This window comes from Aquarana catesbeiana, linkage group LG03 (assembly GCF_042186555.1).
Source record: "Aquarana catesbeiana isolate 2022-GZ linkage group LG03, ASM4218655v1, whole genome shotgun sequence".
In the NCBI taxonomy this organism is placed as follows: domain Eukaryota; kingdom Metazoa; phylum Chordata; class Amphibia; order Anura; family Ranidae; genus Aquarana; species Aquarana catesbeiana.
In genome coordinates, this window is record NC_133326.1 from 693,849,558 (window position 1) to 693,860,421 (window position 10,864).

A 10,864-nucleotide genomic window follows, 5' to 3' on the forward strand; every position below is an offset into this window, starting at 1 on the left:
ATCAACTTTATAAAATTTTACAGTATTTATTTTTTTTTTATTCATAAAGAGAATAGAAACCATTCAGCCTCCAGGTTTTATAGTCAAAGCTTAACTGAAGTTAGAAGCTGGTTGGCTACCACTCATATCTGCCCCAGATTTTGCACTCTCCAGTTTTAGCAAGTCAACCCCTGTGTCTTTATTGCTTCTGCTGCTTAAATTATGTGGCAATCATTTTCCTATTCAAATTTAGCTATTGGTGTCTTCTTTATTGCCCACTTTCCTTCCATATGTTCAATGTTAAGGTTATGGATAAAAAAAATAAGACCACAATCACTGTGATTCATCTCTTAGGGTTTCATATTCCACACGCTGTAACATTTTTGGTATTCTTTGTATTTTTTCTGATTTATTGTGTGACAATATGTGCAAACCTTCTGATCATCTCACTGGTGTCCTACAGCAAATCCCTCCATTCTCCCATGTACTTCTTCCTTTCCCAGCTGTCTGTATCTGATATTTTATTAGCAAGTGCTGTTCTTCCTAATATGCTCCATGCTTTTTTGGAGGAAAATATTCCCACCATCTCATTTTCTAATTGTGTCACCCAGTTGTATTTCTTTTCTGTCTCAGAATGTTCAGAGTGTCTTTTACTGACATTGATGTCTTATGACAGATATTTGGCCATCTGTAAACCATTGCATTATACTCTGTTAATGAGTCATCAGTTTTGCTGGATAACTGTTATCACAAGTTGGAGTTTAAGTTTTCTCGTTGCATTATTTTATAATTTTGTGATATCGACATTACAGTTTTGTGGTCCCAATATTATTGATCATTTTTTCTGTGATTTTGTCCCAATTCTAAAACTGTCCTGCTCTGATACAACCATTGTTCAACTAGAATTAACATCAACAACTGTCGTTTTTGGTTTCATCCCAGTTATTATAATCATCGTGTCATATGTTCATATTATAGTCACCATTTTTAAAATCCCATCTATTACAGGAAGGCAGAAAGTTTTCTCAACGTGCAGCTCCCATCTGATTGTTGTTTCCATGTTTTATGGTACCTTACTATTTGTGTATTTGGTACCTAGAAGAGGACAGTCATTAAACATTACTAAATTTATGTCATTATTGTACACTGTACTTACCCCACTGATGAATCCAATTATATACAGCCTGAGGAATAAGGACTTAAAACAAGTTGTAGGTAGAATTGCCAACAATTGTTTGAAGTTGCTTTTCCATCGTTATTAAATTTTACAAGTTACTTAACCACTTCAATACAGGGCACTTATACACCCTTCCTGCCCAGACCAAATTTCAGCTTTCAGCGCTCTTGCACTTTGAATGACAATTACTCAGTCATGCAACACTGTACCCAAACAAAAATGTTATTTTTTTCACACAAATAGAGCTTCCTTTTGGTGGTATTTAATCACCACTTGTTTTTTTCATTTCTTGCAACATAAGTGAAAAAACAGCGAACATTTTTTTTTTGTTTCATAAATTTTTATTGAGTGAACATAGAAACATCATAAAACAATCCATTATAACATTTGAATACATTAAGGTACAGTAAGTAAGGGTATCGTTCTGTGTCTGACAGACATATTCTAGTAGTAATTGAGACATTCAATACGTTTTATGATGATTTCTTAGCATCTTAGAGAGTTTTTTCAGCTCACTGTATCTTCAGTTGCTGATAAATGTACGTTGGAATGCCCATAAGGCATATATATGCAAGGGATTTGAATCCAACTACAGTCAGTGCAAGGGCAAAATAAGCTTATAAACTACGCCTTAATTATATTTTACAAGAACCTTATACCATCGAATCCACCAGCAAACATAAGCCCACTTCAGCTAACCAAACTTCGTAGGGATCTTAGGGTCCACTTGCTTGAACAATATGATCGGCATATGAAACAACTCTAACTACGCTTTTATGCTTCTACCACACAACAGAAAGTCATAAACCCACAAAAAATGGTGGGTATGTTCGCCAACTACTACAGTAGTCTTTATAAAAAAAATATAAAAAATGCACATTGGAATATATTACTTTTTAGTTATACTTCCCCTACTCAGAGAAAAGCACATATCCCCTCAATACTGGGACTTTAGAGGCAATAAAAAAGGAAACATTAGAACAATATTATAAAAAGCTTTATACAGTCTTTATTGTTACAAAAAGAATAAAATATATTAAAAGACAGCTGTTTTTTATGTACATGGATCATATGAACAGTGTGAATCACAATGCAATACATCTAATGTCAGTGATTAGATATATAGCATGGCAGAAAGTGCTTTAAATTGTGGATTATTTTTTTCTTCCTTGGGGTTGTTGGCAATGGGTAAGATCCCAATTGCATGCTTCAGTTAGCAACCTCAAAGTGTTGTTGTTGGAGACCTAACAACTTCCTGTTTACATACAAACCAAACAAATATATTATGAAAGAGTTAATGAAGCTATTGCCTTATGAGTTTATTTGAAATCTCCATTAATAGCTGTAAAATATTGCAACTAGGAATATATTTCATTTAGCTTGTATCTATATAGGGCGTAGCATTATCTTCACATATATCGCTGGTAGACCAGACAAGTCGGTGCCCAGGCTTGTATATACAAACAATGGGTTCCAAACCTCATTGTTTCACACCTACTCACTTCAAAGGATCCCATGCTAGGATATGCAATGAAGGGAGGCCAACCTGGAATCAATACGTAACTTCCCGGGAAAATTCAAGTTAATCTCCTGCTCAGAATAGTCACGAGGATTTGCATTAAAGGGGGCTGACTTATGCAAAGTATAGGGATTGGAGATGTAGCCAGTCCTTAACCAGCTATAGGGAAGCTCACCAATCAGAGCCACGCTATGCCAACCAATGAGCCATTAGCCTGTAATGACATACACAGACTAGATGGGAGGGAGAAACACACTTTACGGGAAAGCAGCCATCAGAATGGAACCTTGGTGGAAAGGGTAATTATGGGAAAGGTCTGCATTTTACTTGTAACTAAATATGTTTGAAGATTAATGTTTTAAGGAATATACTCTGTATTCCTTCATGTAATTCTCTTATTTTAACCTAATATTTTCTTCCTTGGTGGAGACTATAAATAGATGGTTGTGTATTAGATAGACTTTCAACTACTCACCAATAAATTTTGTTATTGTGTTAAAGCTTTCACTCATGGTCAAAAAAATATAATTTAACCCAAATCATATCTGAGAGATATTAAATCTTAAATATAGTACACGGGTAACAAAGCCCACACTATTCTAGCTTGCAATTTTAGAGAAGACCAACAACAAAGACTGCACATACCATTAAAGACCCAAAATAGGACCTACACTATGATCTAGACATCTTGTTACTATTACACCCAGATATCTTGTGACTATTACTTCCATCTTTATAACCTTAACTATACCACCAATAGCAAATCAATTGATATTATGGGAATTAATATAGAAATAGATAATAACATTTGAAACTAAACTATTAAACTTAACACCACAAACTGTCTCCACCCGCCAGGCCTAAAGAAGAGCCTGGCACCCCACCATGGCTATGGCCAACTCAATCATATTCTGTAAATTTAAATTAAATAAATCAAGGGCCACGTCAAATAAGTGAATATTATCAGGACGGTAAAACCCAGAAAATCCACCTTACATATCAACATGTCTAAATGACCGACCACCAACTGAGGGCATAAATTTAGTAACAGCCCTATTAACTTTCTTCTTAATCTTTTCCAAAAATAGAAGTTCTGTTGACAGTAACCATGCCAAACGTGGCATAATTTCAGAAAAAAACAATATCATATTTGGAAGAATTAAATGTAATTGAAATAGATCAACTTTGATCTGGCTAAGTAAATCCAAAGTTGTAGAATTACCTAAGTCATTATTCCCCAGGTGAAATATAATAATATTTGGAGGAGGCCAAGAGGAATATAAGCTATTTAGGGTAGGGCGCAAGTCAAACCATGACATTCCACACCTGCTGTACCAACAAATTATCACCATAAACACGAATAGATGCACAATGTTTTGCCCAAAATATATAAGAGTGTCCCAATATCCAGACAGTATGCTTTCATGAACCTGTAATTCAGAATGAACAGAGATCAGGCCTAACATATGTTTTGCAACAATTAGGCTTCCAACCACCCAGGCCCTTTATTGCAGTGGCAGGCAAACCATGCTTCGGTAGCTGCACCAATCCTGAATGAATGCGTTGTAACCTTCAAAGATCAAGCTGTAACTTGACCAAACACTTTTTCAATACTGCAGAAAACTGATACTGGGTAAGCAGAAGTCCATTAAGATGTATAAACAAATGAGACTTAGATTGTGGACGAATAAGCAAATATTCATACATAAAATGGCAAGCACAAATCGAACTATCAGATATTTTAGAAATAAAAATCCATCGACCTTTTCCCTTCTGATCAGTTCTACTCCGCTTCAAAAGAAACTTGAGATAAGTATCCCCCAAAGTCAAATCTGAGTAAAAAAGACTATTAGAAGCAGGAAGATCTCTGCAATTTGGAAAGCACCAAAAAAACACACAATAAATGAAACCTTAAAGAGAACTACCTCAAAAGCCGAAGAACAAACAGCATCTGTCACATCCAGCAAAGCTTGTAGCATATTATTAGTGACAGGAACCCTTAAATCAACAGAATGAGTACCTCTCTGATATCCCTTGAGGACTTGTTGTACAGAAAAATAACTAGAGCAAGACGGTAATTTACGCCATTTAACAAAAAATTAAACTCCAGCCAGAACCTTAACAATGTGAGAATAACAATACTTAGTATACATCAAATAATCAATGAAGGAAAGAATCAAGTATTCATTATACTCAGATGGTTGATGAGCCACTTAACTCAACAGTGCCAACATGCCCACATGGCTTTATAGTTTGCCCACGTGGCAGGAGCCAAAGAATTCAGGATTGCAGAGCGAACATTCACTAGACGAGAGACCAAAGTTGGACAAGGCATTGATGACCTTGAAGATCTGCATCTGGCACCAAAGTTCTGAAATGTTCCAGCTGCAATCGAGACAACGAGTCAGCAATATCATTAAAATGACCTGGAACATATTTAGACTTTATCCAAATATTCAAACAAAGACATTTGAGAACCAGTTGTCGAGGAACAGCAATAAAAGGAGGGGACCTAGAAGACATACAGTTAATGGCGAACACAACATCTTTATTATCAGAATGAAAAAGTAATTTGGAGTTAATAAACTGATCACCCCATAATTCAAGGACAACCAAAATAGGAAAAATTTCCAGAAAAACAATGTTCAAATTTAAACCTCTTTCAATCCAAGACGAAAGCCAAGGAGAAGCAGACCAATGCCCATTCCAATAAACGCCATAACCACAGGATCCTGAAGCATTAGTAAAAAGAGAAATGGCTGAAGTGTCACAAAAAGGAGACTGCCAAAAGGAATGTCCATTAAAAGAAGCCGAAAAACAGTCCCAAACTCTCAAATCTGAAGAAATCCAAACAAAATGTCTAGGATTCTTCAATCCCGACAATGCTTTATACAACCGTTTTGAAAAAACCCTACCAACAGCAATAACCCGAGTCGCAAAAGCCAACAATCCTAATAAGGATTGCAATGTGCGCAGTGTAACTTTCTTCTTTTTAATAACAAAAGAGACTAAAAAACACAAACGATTCACCTTATCAGGAGGTAAACAGAATTCCATATTCAAAGTTTCAATGGTGATACCAAGGAATTCAAGCGATGTAGTAGGCCAAACAGACTTCTCCTCAGCTAAAAGCACTCCAAATTTTCTACAGAGCATCCTAAATATAGTAAACAAATATAAGGACTCATGTGATGATGCTGGACCAATAAATAGAAGATCATCTAGATAGTGTATTAAATTATCCGTACCAGAGACATGAGAAACCGACCATTCCAAAAAGGAGGAAAAAACTTCAAAATAACAGCAAAAAACAGAACATCCCATCGGGAGACAACAATCAAAATAAAAACAATCATTAAAATAAAAACTGAGTGAATTAAAAGCGGACGGGTGAATAGGTAACAAACAAAAAGCTGATTTTATGTCAGCCTTAGCCACCAAAGCTAACTGATCAACTACTTTAGATATTGCATCATTGAAAGAACTGTAATTAACCGAACAAAATGCAGGATCGATATCATCATTCAATTAACTTCCAGCCGGAAAGGATAAATGATGAATTAGTCGAAAACTCTGAGGTTCCTTCTTAGGAATAATACCCAAAGGGGATATCCTGAAATTCTCAAAAGGTGGAAATGAAAACGGACCCGCAACCCTCCCCGCAATTACTTCTTTTTTACATTTTTTGTGCAACAACACTCTCATTTCTACCAACAGAAGGCAAATTCTCAACAATCAAACAACCCTCTCCTGAATATGAGGGTAACAAGAAACCAGACTGAAAACCATTTATTAAAAATCCTGCTGCCTGATGCTGAGGCCAAATGTGGAGAAATTGCAGCATTTCTATTAATTCCACTGGCGTTACTGCTTTTAGGAAAATTATCTTTTTGTGGAGGATGCACATTTAAAGCCATCTTTTTAAAACATTTTGAAGCCGAATGAGCCCCAGCACAAGAAGCACATTCATGCTTAAATCGACAAGTTTGTGGCCATTTACATTGGCCCTTATTAAAACTAAAACAAACACCCTTACGTAAAGACCCAGACTGAACAGAAGGCAACCTTTAGGAAAATATTTTTGAGACAACAATAAATTGAGCCACAGCCCAACATCTTTAGTGCCCCATTTCAAAGAACTATGAATTGCCAATTTTTAACAAAAAGATTCGTCATAGTAAAACCAAGATAAACCTAAAAAATTCTTATATGCTTTAAGGATGATTTTTACAGGACAGGATGGAGTGATCAAGAAGATATACATTCTGAAATAAAACATAGAAACTAAAATATAAGTAAAAAGAAGCCAGTACATTTTCTTCTTCATGCTTTATTAAATAGTTAGTAAGTCGTCCACTGAAAGAAAACACATCTAAAAATAATGTCCCCATATACCAATTATTATAGATCCCATGAAAATATTAATATGCATTTCGTACTCCCCATAGCTCTCATGATTTATATTGCTTACCTATAAAAGCCACACTACTCTATGCTCATACAATTCAACAATTGCAGGGCAAATGTTTCTATATGCTGCTATTATTCTTAATATTATTGGTATTATTATTATCCTAATCAACTTTTCAAAAATCAAAAAATATCCAGATTGTAATTAACTTGTATTAATAAAGAGAATAGAAACCATTCAGCCTCCAGGTTTTATAGTCAAAGCTTAACTGAACAAGCTGAAGTTAGAAGCTGGTTGGCTACCACTCACAGCTGCACCAGATTTTGCACTCTCCGGTTTTAGCAAGTCATCCCCTGTGTCTTTATTGTTTCTGCTGCTTAAATTGTGTGGCAATCATTTTCCTATTCAAATTTAGCTATTGGTGTCTTAATTATTGCCTGCTTTCCTTCCATATATTCAATGTTAAGGTTATGGGTTACTGGCTAAAAGACAGAATTCAGAGAGTAGTGGTTAATGATTCTTACTCTGAATGGTCTAAGGTTATCAGTGGTGTACCCCAAGGTTCAGTGCTGGGACCCTTACTCTTTAATACCTTTATAAATGATATTGGGTCTGGGATCAAAAGTAACATTTCTGTCTTTGCAGATGACACCAAGCTATGCAGTGGAATAACGTCCTTACAGGATGTCTCCAATTTACAAGCCAACCTCAATGCACTGTCTAATTGGGCGACTATGTGGCAGATGAGGTTTAATGTTGAGAAATGTAAAGTTATGCACTTGGGGGCTAAGAATATGCATGCATCATACATTCTAGGGGGAGTACAACTGGGGGAATCCATAGTGGAGAAGGATCTGGGGGTTTTGGTAGATCATAAGCTCAATAATAGCATGCAATGCCAAGCTGCGGTTTCCAAAGCGAGCAAAGTTCTTTCTTGTATTAAGAGAGGTATGGACTCCAGAGAGAGAGATATCATTTTGCCCCTGTTCAAATCATTAGTAAGACCTCATCTGGAATATGCTGTTCAGTTTTGGGCACCAGTTCTCAAAAAGGATATCGGGGAACTGGAGAAAGTGCAGAGAAGGGCAACCAAACTGATAAGAGGCATGGGGGAGCTCAGCTATGAGGAAAGATTAGAGGAACTGAATTTGTTCACTCTTGAGAAGAGGAGAATAAGGGGGGATATGATCAACATGTTTAAATATATAAGGGGTCCATATAGTGAACTTGGTGTTGAGTTATTCACTTTACGGTCAACACAGAGGACAAGGGGGCACTCTTTACGACTGGAGGAAAAGAGATTTCATCTCCAAATACGGAAAGGTTTCTTCACAGTAAGAGCTGTGAAAATGTGGAATAGACTCCCTCCAGAGGTGGTTCTGGCCAGCTCAGTAGATTGCTTTAAGAAAGGCCTGGATACTTTCCTAAATGTACATAATATAATGGGTACTGACATTTATAGGTAAAGTTGATCCAGGGATAATCCGATTGCCTCTCTGGGATCAGGAAGGAATTTTTTCCCCTGCTGTAGCAAATTGGAGCATGCTCTGCTGGGGTTTTTTGCCTTCCTCTGGATCAACTGTGGGTATAGTATTGGGTATATTGTTTTTTTGTTTTTTTTGTTTTTTTTTATGGTTGGACTGGATGGACTTGTGTCTTTTTTCAACCTGACTAACTATGGATAATTAAAAATAAGACCATAATCACTGTGATTCATCTCTTAGGGTTTCATATTCCACACGCTGTAACATTTTTGGTATTCTTTGTATTTCTTCTGATTTATTGTGTGACAATATGTGCAAACCTTCTGATCATCTCACTGGTGTCCTACAGCAAATCCCTCTATTCTCCCATGCACTTCTCCCTTTCCCAGCTGTCTGTATCTGATATTTTATTAGCAAGTGCTGTTCTTCCTAATATGCTCCTTACTATTTTGGAGGAAAATACTGCCACCATCTCATTTTCTAATTGTGTCACCCAGTTTTATTTCTTTGGTGTCTCAGAATGTTCAGAGTGTCTTTTACTGACATTGATGTCTTATGACAGATATTTGGCCATCTGTAAACCATTGCATTATACTCTGTTAATGAGTCATCAGTTTTGCTGGATAACTGTTATCACAAGTTGGAGTTTAAGTTTTCTCGTTGCATTATTTTATAATTTTGTGATATCGACATTACAGTTTTGTGGTCCCAATATTATTGATCATTTTTTCTGTGAATTTTACCCAATTCTAAAACTGTCCTGCTCTGATACAACCATTGTTCAACTACAATTAACATCAACAACTGTCGTTTTTGGTTTCATCCCAGTTATTATAATCATCGTGTCATAAGTTTATATTATAGTCACCATTTTTTAAATCCCATCTATTACAGGAAGGCAGAAAGTTTTCTCAACGTGCAGCTCCCATCTGATTGTTGTTTCCATGTTTTATGGTACCTTACTATTTGTGTATTTGGTACCTAGAAGAGGACAGTCATTAAACATTACTAAATTTATGTCATTATTGTACACTGTATTTACCCCACTGATGAATCCAATCATATACAGCCTGAGGAATAAGGACTTGAAACAAGTTGTAGGTAGAATTGCCAACAATTGTTTGAAGTTGTTTTTCCATCGTTATTAAATTTTACAAGTTACTTAACCACTTCAATACAGGGCACTTATACACCCTTCCTGCCCAGACCAAATTTCAGCTTTCAGCGCTCTCGCACTTTGAATGCCAATTACTCAGTCATGCAACACTGTACCCAAACAACATTTTCATTATTTTTTTTCACACAAATAGAGCTTTCTTTTGGTGTTATGTAATCACAACTGGGTTTTTTTTATTTTTTGTGACATAAGTGAAAAAAGAGCAAACATTTTTTTTGTTTCATACATTTTTATTGAGTGAACATAGAAACATCATAAAACAATCCATTGTAACATTTGAATACATTAAGGTACAGTAAGTAAGGGCATCGTTCTGTGTCTGACAGACATATTCTAGTAGTAATTGAGAGTCATTCAATACGTTTCAGGAAAGAACATTCTATGTTGTTCATATATTTTAAACCTACAGAGTTTTTTTTTTTTTATTATTGTAGCTTATAGATGAGAATGTTGTATTTTGACATTCATAGTATAATTTTATTAAATATCATTTTGTGACTATTTTTAAATAATAATAATAATAAGAGAAAAAAAGGGAAGGACGGAAAAAGGGGGGTGGGGATGGGGAGTAGTTGTTACATTATTATTTTATTCTTTTCTCTCTTGCTCTAATATCAAGTGTTTTCTACTGTTGAGTAGATATTTTTGCAGTAATTATGCTTTAATTGCTTCTTAGGCGGAGGAGGATTTGAATTGAATCCAGTTATACCACGTGGAGTGGAGGTGAATTTTAAAAAGTTTTCCTATAAAATGCTAATGAGTTCTATTTTTTCTGTTATTGATTCTGCGGAACCATTCTTTTTTGGAGGGAATAATAGTTGAGCGCCAGTGGCATGGTATACAGTGTCTCACTGCCTTGATCATGAACATGGATAAGGATTTAAGGTATTGTTTCTTACTGTTTCTTGGGAATGGTGGTATGATGTAGAAGATATTGCGCTGCAGAAAATTGTGAAGAAAAAAAACACCTTTTTTTGTTTCTATAATAAAATTTGGCAAATAATTAATTTTTTCATAAATTTGGGCCAAAATTTATACTGCTACATATCTTTGGTAAAAATAACCCAAATAAGTGTATATTACTTCTATGGTCTATGTGAAAGTTATACAGTCAACA

At 35.6% G+C, this 10,864-nt stretch overlaps 2 protein-coding genes across 2 annotated transcripts; both read left to right on the forward strand.

The window, feature by feature from the left end:
• The first annotated feature begins 284 nt into the window (after positions 1-284).
• On the forward strand, positions 285-1,241 carry LOC141134803 (olfactory receptor 6B1-like). Its single transcript, XM_073624238.1, has one exon. The coding sequence runs from the start codon at positions 288-290 to the stop codon at positions 1,239-1,241; it is 954 nt and encodes a 317-aa protein (XP_073480339.1). The 5' UTR covers positions 285-287.
• Positions 1,242-8,776: 7,535 nt separating this feature from the next.
• LOC141134228 (olfactory receptor 10A7-like) lies at positions 8,777-9,718 on the forward strand (the record flags this gene model as incomplete). The annotated part of the gene is given in 1 exon segment (XM_073623809.1): positions 8,777-9,718. A coding segment is annotated over 1 exon segment (942 nt), but the record flags the coding sequence as incomplete, so codon positions are not given.
• Positions 9,719-10,864: the final 1,146 nt, after the last annotated feature.

Coding starts and splice junctions, on each gene's coding strand:
- LOC141134803 (XM_073624238.1), top strand. CDS start 288: ATGGATAAAAAAAATAAGACCACAATCACTGTGATTCATCTCTTAGGG.